Source organism: Onthophagus taurus, chromosome 1 (assembly GCF_036711975.1).
Source record: "Onthophagus taurus isolate NC chromosome 1, IU_Otau_3.0, whole genome shotgun sequence".
NCBI lineage: Eukaryota > Metazoa > Arthropoda > Insecta > Coleoptera > Scarabaeidae > Onthophagus > Onthophagus taurus.
In genome coordinates, this window is record NC_091966.1 from 10,334,364 (window position 1) to 10,352,302 (window position 17,939).

At 35.1% G+C, this 17,939-nt stretch overlaps 1 protein-coding gene across 1 annotated transcript; it reads right to left on the reverse strand.

Annotated features, from left to right (window-relative positions):
- Positions 1-1,943: 1,943 nt before the first annotated feature.
- On the reverse strand, positions 1,944-17,939 carry LOC111420535 (PHD finger protein rhinoceros). The gene is made up of 5 exons (XM_023053555.2): positions 17,369-17,939; positions 16,912-16,959; positions 16,741-16,847; positions 13,158-13,474; positions 1,944-13,082 (listed from the first exon to the last, which is right to left on the reverse strand). The coding sequence occupies exons 3-5, from the start codon at positions 16,804-16,806 to the stop codon at positions 5,798-5,800; spliced, it is 7,668 nt and encodes a 2,555-aa protein (XP_022909323.2). The 5' UTR covers positions 16,807-16,847; positions 16,912-16,959; positions 17,369-17,939; the 3' UTR covers positions 1,944-5,797.

The following is a 17,939-nucleotide window of genomic DNA, read 5'->3' on the forward strand; positions in this document are numbered from 1 at the left end:
GATACAAATGAAAACAATACAATCACAATATTTTAACGTAGTGTTTATTACACACATCTGGAAAATTTTTGTTATCAAATTAATATGCCATTAAATAACAAATTGATGTTGTTAATCAATAATCTCATTTATTGTGTAAATCGAATCCCATTACCAATGAATGATAAAAATAAAAAAATTATTTAATTCGATATAGGATGTTTATTAGTAGATATAATAAAAAAATGATTATAAAAGTTTTTAGCCAAATTTTATAGTGTCTTAGTACTGTATAAGTATTTTACTTGACTTTTTAGAGTAGATTTTGATAAAGTGAGTTAACTCTGGGTTAACTTTCCCTTTAATACTCAGTGGGTGGACTGAGTTGCTCATTGTGTATCACTGCCAGTCCCAAACCTATAATTACCTAGACCGATTACAAATATGACAAAAGTTGTTATTATTATTATTATTATTATTATAACGTCTTGGAACTGATAGACTTCTGCTCCAGAAACTAACACTCACATCCGCCAACATAGGGCAAGGTCTTAGAGCGACCTCTTAGCTGAATACACTCGTGTAAGAAACGAAGTAACCTTTAGAATGAAAGCCATAAAGACATTGGAGTAAATTCACCAGCGATATGGACTATGACCTGTATGGATCTCAAAGAAAAGTTTGAAAAATACTCCTGATGTAGGAGGAAGTTAAAGAAAAAGTTGTAAAACTAAAAAACAGGAAATTTCTCGGAATCGACAACATATCTAATGAATTACTCAAATATGGATAAACAGAACTAACAGAAAAGCTGACTTACCTATTTAACAGAGCGCATAGTTAAAAATACCAATGGAATGACATAACAGTATAACAGTATCCAAAAATGGCAAAAAAATTGCCATGAAATTGCAGAGTAATAACTCTTCCAAGCACATCCTCGCAAACATACCAATGATGTTTACAAAAGAAATAGAAAATAAGCTGGAAAATCGTTTTACAAATGAACAACAACAAGGTTTTAGAAAAGGTCGCTTAAGAACGGACGCTGCATCCATCACGTCTATATCAGCCAGTTATGTACTATTAATTTTTAAGCCCAAGTATTTATTATAATTTTCTAACACCGCAACGTTTCAAATTAGAATGATTCAAATATTCTTAAATCTTTTGTTGCTGCTTCTTTTAACAGTTAATTTACCTTAAGGGGGTCATTCCGTATCACTGGGTCTAAAAAAAATTGTTTTTCTTATATAAATTGCATCCAAATAAAGTGTAGAATATGTGGATGAATAGATTTTCCATTATATCCATCGAACGAATTTGCTTTCAAATTTGAACATTTATTCAGTACTCATGTAAGCACTTGACAAACTAGAATAATTCTAATTCGTCAAGCCGTTCTTGTTTTCATAATAAAAAACCACCAAAATTCAAGATAAAATGTTCAACACAATGTCAAAACTTACCTTCCAATATTTTTTTAATAATTCCAGTCCAAAAACTACTTCATACTTTACAGATTGAAATGCCGCTTGGTTTTTTCATTTCAAATACCGCAAAACATTTTTTTTTAAATGAGTGGTTACGATGCCGTACACTTCAGCAATAAGCGGCGATTTCAGGCTGCAAAAATTGTAAAGTGTGCTCAAAATATGAATAATTATGTGGTGAAAAGTTCGCAGTGGTATGTTTATTTGGTTCGTCAAAAAATCTCAAAAAGAACCTTCGCACGGGTCACTTTTTGCCATATTTTCAGTAAATCCCTTATTTTAAATGGATATTCTTCTACTTATAAAATTTTCATATCTTCTTTTGATATAATTTAAATACGTTGAATATAAAAACATTTCTCATTTGAATGAAAGTTTTAGTTTATTTCCGCCTAAAATTAAAATAATATAATAAATCATTTTTTAATAAATGAACTGATATAAAAAAACTATTAAAAAAAACAAAACGAATTATTACAAACGGTTTATTTATAATTATATAATTATTATTCACAAAATGATTTACAAGTTGTTCATCCAACACCTATCACATATTTCTCGTATTTAAATAGTAATCTATATAGTTAGAATAATTCTTGCGAACCAGATCTGCGGGCCCAATGTAATATTTTCCATAAAAATATCACATTTGTTACATGATGTAGTGTGTGTAAAGGGGGTGGGGTATTTTCGATATATAAATACTCGTTTGAATATATTACACATCTCGTACGTATTCTCAAAGTACTTGACTTGGATATAAAGTTTCAATCAAACGAAACATCAATAATCGTCGCATCTTTATCTCTTTTTTAAAATTCTTCTCTTCACTTATTGGACATTTACAATTAAATAACATTTAATAGTTAATAAATACTAATAGCGTAACTAATAAAATAGATTTATTTGTATTTTGTACTATATTACAAGAGTAAAAAAACGGTGAAAAATACAAAAAAAAATAATAAAAGGAAACAATACTATTTTATCGCTATTTTATAAATAAAACACACAACATAAAAAACTTGTAAACCACTTTGTCCATAGGTTTTTCAATTCTTTCTTTCTTTTTTATAATTATCTTTGTTTAAATTTGAGAGGTCTTGGGAGTGGGAAAATAAAATTATTAAAAAAACAGACGTATAAAACTGAAATATAATTTACGGTTTTTCTTCACAATTGTTTTTTTAAAATTATATTTATATTTATAATATGTATACGTGTGTGTACAAATCGTGTGATGAGGAGGAAAAAACGATGCACACAGACAGGACGTATGATCGGCAAAAAATATACAATAACGTTAAGTGCTGTACAAATAATATGTATAAAATGAAACGAAATTATGTACGGGGATTACAAAGAGTGGATTATCATCGTTCATTTTGTTTTTTAAATCGTAATAGAAAACCGACAATTTTATTATTTTTTTCAGTTAATATTTAATATAGTTTTCTTTTTTAATTTATATTATCTGCATTGTGTAACATGAAACAAACAAATGGCTTGTGCGGTCGCGAGATCGGCAAGGAGAATTGGTGTGAAAAACATTTAGGAAAACAATTATACACTCAAACATCTAAAAAAACAATCGAGAGTCGAGTATAAAAATAAAATATATATAATAAAATCTTTAAGTAATTATTTATTCAATTTACACTAAAATCGTTTCGGCCGGCGAGACAACGCGCGGTCTCGCGCGATAAAAATAAAACTGTACAATAAAACCTATGGCTCTCACGATAACAATTAGTAATAATTAAAAAAGAATTGCACCTAAGCCATTTGTTCTGTACAATATCTGATGAAATTCTATAACGAGCCTAGCTATCAAAAATCGTCAACACGAATTAATCATTTCAAAATGAAATATATAAATTAGTACTATTCGCAATATATTCACAAATACCGTAACTTATTACAATATGTACAAAAATATGAATACAGACATTCCACGAATGTAATTGACTTTGTACATTGAATCCACACACAACATTCAATTTTTCCATTCATACACAAACATACCAACACGCGCACGCGCCGAACGACATTTTATCATTCTCAGTTGTCTATTTATTATTAAATTAAATTATTTTAAAATGGCTTCACCATATGTCGATAAAATCAATACACCACAAAATTAACAAAAAATTCTCAACTTAAAATTCATTATTCGCTTAAATTCAACTTAATATTTCCATTTTATATCATAAATTAGATCTTTTTACATTTTGTTTTAGAAAAATCTTACTTTCATAATGATATAGTATGCAAAATACGAATGTCACAAATTACTCATTAAAGATATTATAAATTTCAAATATTGTTGGATGATTTATTCTGCTTAAAGAAAGAAAAACAAAAGGAGGTATCTTTTTCGAGGACAACGAAAACCATATTCGTATAGGTCGCAAGATTGTAATTTTGTGCACATAATTGCTGTTGTACAAGATTTTGTATTATGTTTTGTCCTCGTTTTGTTGGTTAAGCACTGTTTTTTCAAAAAATTTCAAATAAATAAAGAAAAATAATAATAAATTCTCATATAATGCAGGATAATAAAAAGCCAGAAATCATTCATAAATAGAATTAATAAACAAAAACTCAAGTTGTAAAGGCAGCTAAGATTGTATCTTTTGCAGCTCCAAAAGAGCTGTCAGTCTAATATCTGACTTTCGATCTTGTGCAACAGCACACAAAGCCCAGATCTCAATCCTATTGAGAATTTATGGTCAATATTCAAGATACAATATTAGAAAAGTAAACCATTTAAAAAAAGCGGTGAAGACAGAATGTGCTAAAATACCACCTTAATTAATCAGTAAACTTGTAGAATCGATACCGAGGTGTCTAAATGCTATTCTCAAGCAAAAAGGCTACCCAACAAAGTACAGTAAAACCTCAACATAACCGAACTCGTGAGAACGATCTTCGGGTATACTTGTAATATTTAATACATGATCACAATGTCAACGCATATAGATTGAATGTAACACTCAAGGTATTCCCTTCATAGACTATGAACATCAAATAGAGCCAAAAAAATAAAATCAAATCAAGCCTTCAAGTATAAAAAATATCAGTACACCAAAGAAAGAATATCAATACTGCTTTGTGTTAATACCGATATATCGCATAGACTGACGTCCGTCATGATTGATCCGTCATATGATGGAATATGAAATAGCAGATGAAAATGAAAATAACTGTGAAAGCGAAAATAGCGAGAAAGATTAAAAATAAGCCTAAACATATAATTATCAACGATCAGATCGCATCTCGATGAAAGAAATGCAATAGTATGGTACTATGCACATTTTCGTAATTTAAGAAGTTGATTATAAGAATACAGCAAATCTGAAAAATGCAAACTAAACATATTACTTCGACATCTAATACATATAAATATCATTTCAGAACGAAAGTGTGCATAAGAAGATCAATAGACATAAGTAGTTTCTTTATAATTAATATGTATATAAAAATTAAGTGTTAAAAAAATGTTTTGTATTTGATAGGAAACAATTTTGGTGAGTAATATTCAAGAATATATTTTTATCCCCCGTATTAGTCCATTATAACGAGGTTTTACTGTATTAATATTATTCCAAATAAATAATTTTCTTAGTTTTATTCTTAGCACGAATTCGGTTTTTGCTGTCAACTGCAATTAAAATGTCCTATAGCGTTTAGGGGTCGAACTGCATAGGTAAGCAAGATATCTACTTTTGCTTTTACCTTTTCTACTTAAGTGAAATACATCATCAAAAATTTTGAAAATTGTACTACCTTTCTTGAGTAATTCGTGATTTTCTAATTTTTCAGTGGGTGTACGAATGCGGATTTTCCATACTATATAAACATTTTTTTACAAAATTAGACAAAATGATTAAAAAAATATTCAGAACACTTACTATTTTGACAAAACATGATTGTCTTTATAAAAAGATTGTTATGATAGAGAAAAAATAGAGCGCAATTTCTATTATTAAACCATCTTCAAAAGCTTTCTTATTCTGTTCGACTGGCTGATTTTGATACATTTTTCTATAAAACCCTGAAATTAAAGATTAATTGTCTTATTTAAACAAAACTTTAAAGTTAAATAACATTTACGTATTGAATTCTTTATTTTAATTTAAAAGTTAAATTTTTTAATTTAAATTCAATTCCATTCATTGAGATTTTCTTGTTAATTTGTAGGAAGTATCATAAATGGCGCTTTCACCATCTCTGTACAATCGGATCTGTTCGCGTCTTCACTGGTCAACTTAAATACCTAATAATAATTACAAATTACAAGATACTACCTATTGTACACGCTATCATCTAACTTCACAGTCCTTGTTTAGTGGCAGCGGAGCCGTGGAAAGTCCGCTAGCTACGACGGGAGAGTCCTGAACCGGACCCGTTGGTACCACTATCGCCGTGGCAATCTCGATAGGATCGGCTTTGCCATTTTCGCCCTCGGATGTGATGGTCGAAGAAGGTGGTGTAGGAGGTGTGGCGGTTGTAGGGGCTGCCGTCGTTGTAGCCCCCGCTGCAGACATTGTACCCGGAGCCGTTTTCATTACGTACCCGGAACCTTCTTGACACCGCGCTAACTTTAATTTAATTGGTACCACTTTAACCGGATCCGACGTCGCACTTTGTTTATCAGGGGTAACGTTCACTTGCACAACCGCACTGTTACCATTCTTACTACTAGTCCGATCGTTATCGTTATTAGGTTTTTTGTGCAAGCGGATCACTAATTTCGTCGTTTCTTTAGAGATGATTTGCACTTCATGTTTTCGCCGTTTCTTTTTCCTACCGCTTTTATCTTTCTCTTTCTTTCGTTTTCGAACTTCCCCGAAATCGGCCATCACCTGTTTTCTAAATTTCATGCTCTCGCGTTTTAGATCTTCAACGCTTGGTTTAGCCACCGTTGGCAACCGTTTCTTCGGTGGTCGAATCGCGTCTTTTTTATTCTCGTCACCTTTCGGACCTTCTATTATACTATTGCCGCTAATACGAATTTTTAATTTGTCCACTTTTTGAGTGACGGCCACGGTTCTTGGTGGTCTTCCCCTGCGTCTCTCCATCGACCCGGAAGAGGCACTTCTTCTTCGTTCTAAAGACTCGTCATCCCCTAATATATCTAATTGTCTTAATTCTCGCGATAATTGCGATCTGGCTTTGTTTTCTTTGCGATGTTTCGTTTCCGTAAGATCGTCATTCGTTCGATAATCGCGATAATCTTCCTTAGTTGGTATGGAAGTCATCGAGGCAACGGCTTTAGGAATGGTTATGATTGTACGATTGAGCGCGGGGGCTGCTGGGGTGGTTGATGTAGTGGCCGAAGGATCGTCCATATTCATATCTTGCATACAATACCTCCACAGTAATTCTTTCTTTCTCATGCGCCAATTTGTTGCGCTTGGATTCGTTGTTACTGAATTCGCAACGCTGGGAATGGAGTTTGAAGAAGAATTTGATAATGGATGAACAGCTGGAGGTAAAGGCTGCACACTGGACGTGTAATTAGCAATTGGACCTTTAATTTTAACTTTTAATTGATTTCTAGAGTCGGAGAGCGAAACTTTGATATTTGATACTTCCGGTTGCGGTGGTTCTTCTGTTTTCTTACTGAGAGCTGTTTGTAATTCTTTCTCAAAGTCCTCATCCATCTCATCATGAACTTGTTGGGGTGGTGCCCCCGGTGCACTAAAAGCACCCAATAAATTTGATTCGCTGTATGTTTGTGAATCGAAACCACTATATGTCCGCATATCTACAGGTCCCGGTAATACTGGCGGTACGATATCAGGGAATGTTTGCGTTATCTCTTGACTTGGTAGCACGTTGGCGTCTGATTTTGGTTGGTCGATTGGTGTGGGAGGTCTCAATTCACTTAAATCGGCATTAAATCGCTTATGAGACTGAGAAGAAGGACTTGTGAATTTAGGTGACATAGAAGAATCTCTAGAAACGTCAGTTTTACCGCGTTCGTGCACATCCAACGATTTCCGCCTCTCTCTCATCGCTCTCAAATCACTCATACTCTCACTCGTCATATCATCGTCGAAATCGAGATCGTAAACTGTTCCAACTAATTTATTATGTATGGTGTTTAGGTCGTAATCGTTATGATGAGCATAAGAACCTCGTCCCCTTCCTCTACCTCTACCACGACCTCGAGATTGAACCTGACTTCCTCTTCCTGTAGATACTTTAACTCCTCGTTTATTTTCATTTCTAACACGAGCAGAAATTTTAGGCGCTTCTTGTCGCGGACTTTTACCGGGACTTTTACTCGGCGATTTACCTTGTTGAGATTGAAATCGAGCCGATGTTCTTGTTGGTTTAGAAGGTGATTTTTTACCTGCGGAGCTGTTCGATTTCAAAGATGGATTCGGTGACGGTTGAATATGGTTTGATGTTGGAGTAGAATTACTTAATGCAGGTGAAGGCGGCACTTCTTCGTGATTAATTGGTATGACCTCTTCCGGTATCTGTTGAGATGGCGGTTGCGGTATAGAAATTACTTGTTCTTGAATCGGTGGTAAAGCTGGCTGTGGTAAACTGGTGTCGTGACTAGAATCTTTTTGCGTAGCCGCTTGGGTGGTTTGCGTTGGTGGATTAACCATTGCGGCAGTCAAAGCCATGTTATGTTGTGATGAAGTAAATGCAGCTGTACAAGGAGACGGGAAATTCTGTTGGTCTTCTACAGGTTTCAATCCGGCATTCATCATTGTATGCATAGCAGGAAATGGGGCGCCGAAGGGAGGAGGAGGAAACATACCTGCACCTGGGGAAGGAAAAGGTAATTGATTACTTAAATTAGGAGGAGGAAATAAACTAACTGGTCCGATGCCACACGATTGTGGATCAGGAAAGGTGGGGGCGAAGTTATCGAGTAAATTATGACCGATATGCATTCCATGAAAGGGAAATTCCATTGAATTAACCAACATCTTTTCTTGTCGTTTTATTATATCTTCTTCTTCTGGTTTTCGTTGTGGTGAACTAATTGTTGATGCTGCAGAGCTTGATGATGATCTTCTACTCGGCATAACGTGTCTATCTGCCCATTTAGCTTGCGGGTGCACGTAAGGGGACGGACTGGGCATGTAATCCATAGATGCAGTATCAATAAATGGTGTTTGAGTCACGTTTGGTGAAGGTATTTTATTAGTTTCGACTTGTGGTGGCAAAATCGAATTTTCTACTTGAGGAATATTATTATCGATATGAGTAGATTGGGTATTAATAGTATGAGTATCAAAATTGGACATATACGCAATCGCTTCAGGTTGTGCATTGGTGTGTTGAGCACGATTCAAATCTAACCCTTGCAAGTTTGGATACGGCTCGCTAGGAGGCACCCATCGTTCATCAGCTTCCGCAGTTACAGTATGATGTGAATGTTGGCTGTGTTGATTTAAAATATCATTTGCATGTACGTTCACCTCTACAGAAGCAGTATACCTCAATTCCTTCGCTTCTTCGATCTCCTTAAAGTCCTGAACATGCATTTCAAATTTCATATCAAGAGATACTCTTGAATTGGTCTCTATTATGTTATCATCTTTTTGTAACGTATCTTGAGTAGATGTAGACACGGTATGTTCTGCGAATTCGTTTCGGTCGATATCGTTTCTACCGGATGTTACGCTGGCCGTATCATCAAAATCGTATCCAGTTGACTTTTTTGATAAACCCATACGTAGTTTTTCGACCAAATTTAAAGTTTCTCTGGCGCTATCTTCTTTCGTGTCTTCTTTAAACGATGGGATGTTGTTAGGAGGAATAATGGAAGGTTTTAAAATTTCATCTTTTCCGATACCATACAAGTTTGCGTTTAAAATATTATCGAAATCATCAAACAAATCGTTTTCTTTGTCATGCCGAGGTTGAGGTGAAAAAATAGATCTATTTCCTTCTTCGATTATATCTTCCGTCTCGTTCTTGTGAGAATTTTTATTTTCGTGATTGTCAAACTCTAATTCTTCTTTCTTTTCGTCTATAATGATAATATCTTGTTTGACTTCAACATCATTTTTAATTTTCGTTTTAGTTGGTGATTTTAAAATATCTTTTTCTTTGGGCTCTTTGTTCTCTTTTGAGGGAGAACTTGATAACCTTTCGAATGGTGGTTGATGTTTATCTTCTTTTAATCGTTTCTTATCCGGAGATTTAATAATTTCATTTTCTTTATTTTTGCTAGGTGATTTAGTTAATTTATCTGATAAGTTGGGAGAACGGGCAGGCTTTTCTGGTGATTTTGCTTTCTGGGGTGATTTACTTAATCTTTCCTTCTTTTCTATTTTATTTGGTTTTTCGCCTCGACTTTCACCTCGATCGGGTCCAAATAATCGATCTAGTGTAGATTGAGAGGTTGAAGACCCACGCCTTTCAATGATTTCTTTTTCTAAATTCCTTGTTGGCGATACATTTTTCTCATTTAACTTCTTCTCCGTTTTCCTGACCGGAGATGATACGCCACTGGACTTTCTTGTATCTGTTTCCTTTTCGGCCAATTGTTCTTCATTTGATTTTCCCTTTCTGCTCTTAGACTCCTTTCTGTCAACAGGGCGACGTTGGGTTTCAACGACAGCTCGAGGCCGGACATTAACATCTCCGATCCGATCACTATTTGATGGTGGGGGTTTGGAGTTGCTGATTCTAGGGCGACCTCTACCTCTTCGTCCAGTACCTCTACCTCTACTCGATTCCTCTCTTTCAAGTGTTGTCGAAGTTGAGGATAATGTTGATGTCGATTTTTTGTTGTCAATGCTTTTTCTAGCTGGTTGTGCTGGTGCGGCTTTGGGTACTTTAGGTGGAGTAGGTGTGGATGGTCGACTGGAATCACTCGAGTCCGAGGAGCTACTAGTAACAGGGGATTTGGGTGCCTTGTCAAGAAAGGGCCAGTCCTTGTTACTAGACCGCTTAGTCTGATCTCGAGCTGCCGCCGAGACTTGACTCTCCGATTGCGGTTTATCATCGTAATCTTCGCTGTCCGAACTAGACGTTGATGACGAATCAGAGGAAGAGCTTGAACTGGAAGACGTGCTACTGTTTGAGGAAGATTTTCGTTCAGACTCGGACACTTTAGTGGGTTTCTCTTCCTCTTTTTTCTTAATTTCATTATCTCTCTTATTTTTGGTTACGTCGGCTATTTTATTATCGTTTTCAACCTTCGTGCCAAGACCTTTCATACTTTCAGTTGCCTTTTTGGCTGCTTGCCTCTGAGGAACATATGCTAAAATTTCTTGATTATCACCTTTCTCCACTTCCTTATCTATATCAAATATATCACTTTTAACAACTTCCTTTTTGGACTCAGTCTTTTCTTTTTCTTTAATAATCTCCTTGTCTTTTATTGGTGGCCTGCCCTTCGGTCTTGGGGGTTTATTGCTTTTCTCTTTATCTCCAACATCGATTGGTTTTCTTTCTGTAGTTTCTTGATCGTTTTGAATTTGCTCTTTTACTCTGTTAGTAGATGTTTTGAGGTTTTCAGAAGCTTTCTTAGCAGCTTGTCTCTGAGGAACGATGAGATCTGAAGGGACGTAATCCTTCTTTTTAATAACAGGTTCCTTTTTGCCTTCTTCTTTTGTTCGCTTTTTATTTTCAGGACTACTTTTATTGGGTGACTTGGACGTTGTTGGTTTATGAGTGAAATCTTTCATCGCGGCTTTTGTGCGCATTTTGCTTTGTTGAGAATCACTTGCCGCGTCGTTACGCGTTGAAGCGTCGGAACTATCGCTGTCTGAGTATATTAAAGCCATTGCGTTCGTCGATTCTTTGTGTTTATTTACAGGTAACGGCATAAGTTCGTCGCTATCGCTGCCCGAAACACCCAGCTCGTTTTCAATTTGAACTAGTCTAGATTTCGGTATCGATTTCCACTTGTCGTTTGGTTTGACATCTTCGTCACTGCTTGTCTCGATTTTAGGTTTCGATATCCTACTTAGTCTTTTCTGACGTCTTTCTGTGGTCTTTGGACCTCGTTTGTTGACCGACTTAACTCCATCGTCAGAACTACTGTGTACTCGATTTTCTTTGTCATCTTTAGGACGCTCGTCACTACTGCTACTACTAGACATACTGCTACCATATAAACTACTACGTTTTTTAGATCCGTTAACGTATATCTTTTTGTACGGATTATTTTCTTTGAAAACACCATTGAAATCAGATCTTTTCTCATCGCCGGACGCCTTGAGGCCGGCAATTTTCGCTAAAATACTATCAAAGTCTACAGTATGATCTTCAGCTGCAGTATGAGAATATAGGCGATCGTATATCGACGGACCGTGATTTGCCTCCATGACAGCTTGTACAACCGTGGACGATAACGTATTTCCGCCCGAACTAAGCACCGCCACTTGTTTATGAAAGGTCTGTTCGCGCATACGAAAGAATGTCCGCGATAACTTTTCTCTTCTGCTCACCATGTAGCACAGATTACGAACACGTTCGAGATCCTGCCTCAACTGTACAAACATTTTCATTTTTTCTATATCCGCTTGTTCTTGTTTGTGAGAGAGCATGTCAACATCATCCGATTTCGGAGGAAGAAGAGGTTTATTATTGCCCGCTTTTCGTTTCAACCTCCAGTAATTGTATATTGCATTCAACGCTTCCATATCAACATCGATTCCAACTACGACATCTTTAACTGTAACATGCACATAAAACTCGGCTTCAATCTCTTGTAACCTTGTTGCTCGACCCTGATTATTCTCCTCCGTATCTTTTCGTTTCTTCAATTTATCGTCATCTTCGGATCCCGAATACATGCTAATCTTTTTTCTTTTTCGCAATTTACTATGTTTTTCACAATAGGAACGCAACCGGACACCTTCGGCCGTATAATCGTCCTCGATGATCGCCCGCATCTCAAGTCCGTGTTTGAATGCACACGTCACGTGATACGCAGTTTTACACGACCGCACCGAACATTGAATGCAAGCTCCCACACGTTCTCGACAAAGCACGCAAACGAGGGCCCAACGAGTTTGTGGTATACTCGAAATTTTAGTTATTGGTTCCATTCTTTCCACGCACCCAATACTAACTTCGGGGATCCATAGAGAGCACGAGACATGAGCGTAATGTTTTCCCGATCGCGTTGATTTCATCGCCCCGCCCGGATTTGGACACAGCACGCAACACGGTTTCACCGCTTTTTCGGCGCACGGACCGCACAACCATTGTCCTTCCGGAATGCTCATAATACCGTAGCAGGCTTGATGTACACAGATGTTACAACTATCACAGAATACCATCTCATTGCCGTCCTCCGAGTCTGGAGATCGACATACGTCGCACACTACGTTTTCGTCGTACTCTATACCTAAGCCCTCTTCATTTTTTAAGATTGACTGGATCTTGTCCCAGCACCTCACCTCCAACTGCTCAAGCACGCGTTCCAATTGATCTTCTGTGATTACAGGGAGTCCCATGCAGGATCGTTCATCGTTTATCAATTTTAACCACGTCACGTCGCATTCGTCCAGGTCATACGAACACGCTGCCTCCGCCTGTTTTGGCACCTTCGACAACACGTGATCTTCCGATTTGTATCTGTCATCGTTCGTTATTCTTACGTATTTGTTCTTCGGCCTAAAGAAAATTAATATTAGCACAATATTCTTGCAGAACAATTAAGTTCCTTTTCATTTCAATTTGATTACTTACAATTTAAATTCATGCGGCGACTTGTAACTGTTGGCGCAGTGAGTGACAGTTACGGATGGTTCCGGCAGCGAATCCGGATTGACAGGCACCTGAACGCCCCTCTCCCATTCCTGCTTCCACTGATCGCAAATCACCCAATATTCGTGAGCAGCGAGCGGTTCAGAATCGGGCAGTTTCATGGCACTAATAAGGTCCTTTCGAAAAAGCTCGGCGGGAGCTTCGGTGGTGGTGCGATTGTAGATGCCCTTGAGGTCGTTGAGGGGCCGAGGCTGCCATGAAGCCACGGAGGCCGTCTCTTCTTCTTCCGGCGCCGGCCGCTAAAAATTCAATTATACTTTAGTCAGAGAAAAGATTAACTTCTTGATCAAACTAGTTTTAATCAAGGAATAGAAATTATAATTATTAAATATTTAATATGATATTTAAATGATAAGTCCACAACATGATTGTAATAGTAATAGAAATACAAGGTAAACTTATTAATAATATAGTTTACAGGATACATGAATAATGCAATATAATAAAGCATAAAATTAATTCCAATTAATTCCTCTTATTGTAATTACTGACAAGTATTACAACTATATCTGACGAGTGTGATTGCAACGAAAACTCCTTTGGCAGTCAATGTGCTAAGGTATTTTTCAATAAGAAATTCAAAGTATTCAAGGACAAACTTATTCAGGAGCTAAGATCTGACATTGCAAGATGCAAAAATAGAGTACAGAGTGATCCAAATTTGATTATTGATCTTCAGTTATCAGTTATTGCTCTTTTTCAAGAAAATTATCATACCGAAAACCTCCAAGGTTTTTATTTTCACCCTACAACAAAAACTGTGAATTTCATAGGCACAAAATGTGTACATTTACTGGGAACTGTATACAATAATAACATTAGTCTGCGAACGCATATCAACAATATTACAACTACAACAAAAGCACATTCTATAACTGACTTTCCTTAGGTTACACATTTCCTAACAGCTGCATTTTTTAAATCCTTGTCCATTTGTAACAGATAATAATCCTATAATTTTATTTGGTAAGATTTCAAACGTTATTGTTGTCCTTATTAACATTGTTGGAATATTTTTGTTTAGAATAGCATTTGTTCAACTATTAATTTAAGATTTACTGTAAAAAATTAGTTTGTTCTATGTAAAAATATCAGAACTGTTTAGTAGTAAAGTGTTTCTTTCACCAACAAGACAAATCTAAATGTTCCTCTAAATATATTTAGAAGAAGTGTTTAGAACTTTAGTAACTCAACAAGTTTTAATTGAACTGCACCTCTTAAGTTATCCATATCTTCATTTTATAGTTTGTAATTTGGTCTCAATTTAAGTAGATGAAACTAACATAATAATAAGCTATCATTGAAAAGTGATAAAAACTTTCTACAATTGTCACTTTAAATATGTATTGATTGGTGATAACTTTTTAAATCCAAGTTTATTTTGATCCAAATAATGTTTCACATAGCGTTTCTACAAAGAACTATCCTTTATCATCCATGTATTATTCTAATAGCGACCATTAACTTTATTTATAAATTTCCTTATGTTCACATCAGAAAGTAGCTAAAGCTCCTAAGAGTCACAAACCATCTATTTAAGATTTCTTTCAATAATTTCTTCATTTAAATGTGATAAATGGGAAATGAAGAGGTTGAACTGAGTTGAATGTATTGCTTGCAATCCATTTCACATATATTTGAAATCCAATCTTTCATCATTCTTCCCCAAAATCCCCTTTATTTCGATTTTCAGTATGTTTTGAGGTATTCTGGCTCCATCTTCCTTGTTCTTCACTTCTATAAGCCACATTTCCAATGAAAATCCACATGAGTACGTAAGAAATAAATCCTTATAGACACTTTGCAACAAATTATTAACTATATCATTAAAATCCGCAAATTTGCACATACAGAGAATATATTGAACGTTAAACACTTTATAAAATTTCCATTGACCATTAATTTTCACAATCAGTTTCCACAAATATTTCTTCTCTGATTTTTGCGTATACAAATTTGGGACACAAGTTGATTAAGTAATCATTGTGTTAATCACTGTGACTGCGCCTTTCTTTTCTCACATCACAAATGGTTAGTTGTTTGATTTGGTGAATTTGGTTTCCATCCTAATAAAGTGACCAATCATCTATTGAAACAATATATAAATCAATTTCTATTTCAAACTTAATTAAATTTAACTTCTTACCTTAAAGCGGTTTCAAATTAAAATTTTCCATTCATTTCAGTGGTGCAGTATATAGTTCCCTTCTTTTCTTGAAAGATACTAGACAATCCTGATTTTTCCTTCTGTGTTGTGCCTTGTGTTAGAATGCCAAATCATTCAGTTTACTGGCAAAGTTAAACAGTTTCCTTCAATGGTCAAAATCACTTTCATAATGATGAATCAAACATTGCAAGGTATTTGCAATTACACCTAAACCCTATAACTGGCAGTGGATCATTAGTTGTATGTTGTACTGGTTGAGATATATCACTACAACACTTATACTGGGCTAGTTTTCTTAAATTTACACAGGCGGTTTTATTTTTTGGTTGTCTCCACATCATTGAGAATGAAGTTTAGTTCATTATATGAATTATTAATGAATAATGAATGATTAAACAAAGCTACACTTTTTGTATAAGCTAACTAAAACACTCCAGAAATAATGGAAATTTAACTCATTTAAGTCTATTGCAGCCACTGTGATAGTTCTAATATGGGCTTTATCATTGTTGTTAGTTCATCCTTATTACAATATTTGATTATCTAGTCTTCAGTCAATGTTAACACCTGCAAAGATCATGTTATCATGAAATATATTATAAATAAAGGTAAAATTATGCTTACTTCAATGCAAATAGTTTTCAATACTTACTAAAAATGTGTAACAATTTAAATAATTCGACATTTTTTACTTGTCCCTATCCCAACTTTCGGTACCATTACTGTAAACTATTTATTTATCACTTTTCAATACACTTTTCCCTAATTTTCAACTGACATCTACTACAAAAGAAAGTAAATGTACACATTTCCCTAAATAATTTCAATCGATGTATCATTAACATAAATAAATATGTTGCTTAGTTGTTTATGATTTAAAAAAATAGATTTGCATGTAAATACATCGAATTTGGACCACACTGTACATATATATTTCTGGAAATCTCTCAGAGGTATTCAAATATAATTAAAAAATCCTTTTGGTTATAATACCCTATAAAAAGCAAGGCAATAAAAATATTAGTTGCTTCTAGTTAACCACTTATTTTTAAGACTATTACAATCAAGAGAAATTCAATAATTTCAGAACTAATCATTAGTTTACCTAAGAATTTAACTAAAACTTGTAAATAACATTGTTGTTTAGTACAACTAATACAAACTAAAAATTATTAAGAAGCTTTGCATTAAATGTGATTAATAATATTAATCAAATCTAGTAATGGATTCACACTTTTTGTTTAAAAACGCTTATATATTCTGTAATCACTAAATCATGAATGAAAAAATCATTAATTATGTTTGAATAATCAATAACTTTAAGTTAAAAGTGCTTACCTTACGCCTTTTAGCAGGAACCGAGCCATCGTCACAACGATTAGGCCGCTTTACTCTCTGTGACATCGCACAAATATAGTGCAGGTAATGAGCTTACGCTGCACAACCTAAAAATGTGAATGAATGAATTAATACTGATTTCTATTAGAGGTTAACCTCAAAATCACTTACTACATAGTTTCCTTGTAGCCCTAACATAAACTCGACTGGGATTTATGTCTGAAATAGAATGAACAGTATGTAAAACAGATTAAATTGGATATATAATCGTAAAATAGATTAAGAAACAGCGTTAGGACGTGAAGAAACATACAGAATGTGGATGGGTAAAAGAAAAAAATAGTAGTGTTTAGCCCCTGGCTATGTAATATCTGTGCCCATAACAGAGTTTTGGGATCGTTTGGGGTTTCCATTAAGACTCTAACGCAGATTGGATAATCCTAGAGTCAGAAATTTCCCGCGATTTCAAGAAAATTCGCAGTAATTCATTGGTATAGTTTGACAAACACTAAAGGTGTCTCCCAATGTCTAGGTTGTAAACATTTACATTTAATGGGCAACACATACACAAACACTAATTTTCACAACTGATACACAAATCACCCAATTAAATAATCAATTCTATTACCATTTTCGTCGAATTTTGGCCGCTTTAGTACGGGTTTCAGAGTTTTTTCAATAAATCGACTTCATTAGACTCCATTTGGTAAGCCTAACAACATTGACAGTATAGGTGGCGCCACCGTCGGCAGACACACAGCAGCAGCAGCAGCACAAGTAGCTGAATTATTAAGCGTCTATCTCTCTCAGAAATCGTCTCGATACGGCGATAAATTATCAACGTATCCAGTAATTTGTATTTTTTCGTTTGTACGCGATGCACGGTACGTTCACGTTGCCGTAAAGCAACGAAAATCTTTTAAACGTGCGCATCCTAACGATGAACCGTCCAAAAACTCTACTATTGTCGTCTTTATTTATCATAACCAATATGTCCTCATTACGCATTCCTAGCGGTCCGAACGAGTTTCACTCACCGCCAAAGCAGCTACTACATTCTTATTTTTCAAGTTTTTATTTTGCGTTATCCGTATTTCGTTTTTAAAATTCGGTAAACGCATAAGAAATCGAAACACTAAAATAAAAATCCGTTTTTCGCACAAAACTGGTCAATGTTATTTGGCGCCATCATTGTCTAA

Bases quoted from the DNA above. Each gene is read 5' to 3' on its own strand.
- LOC111420535 (XM_023053555.2), bottom strand. From the start codon at position 16,806: ATGTCACAGAGAGTAAAGCGGCCTAATCGTTGTGACGATGGCTCGGTT. The intron at 13,475-16,740 runs GTAAGCACTTTT...TTGAATTTTTAG, and splicing joins TTCCTGCTAAAAGGCGTAAG to CGGCCGGCGCCGGAAGAAGA. The intron at 13,083-13,157 runs GTAAGTAATCAA...AATTTTCTTTAG, and splicing joins TCGCCGCATGAATTTAAATT to GCCGAAGAACAAATACGTAA.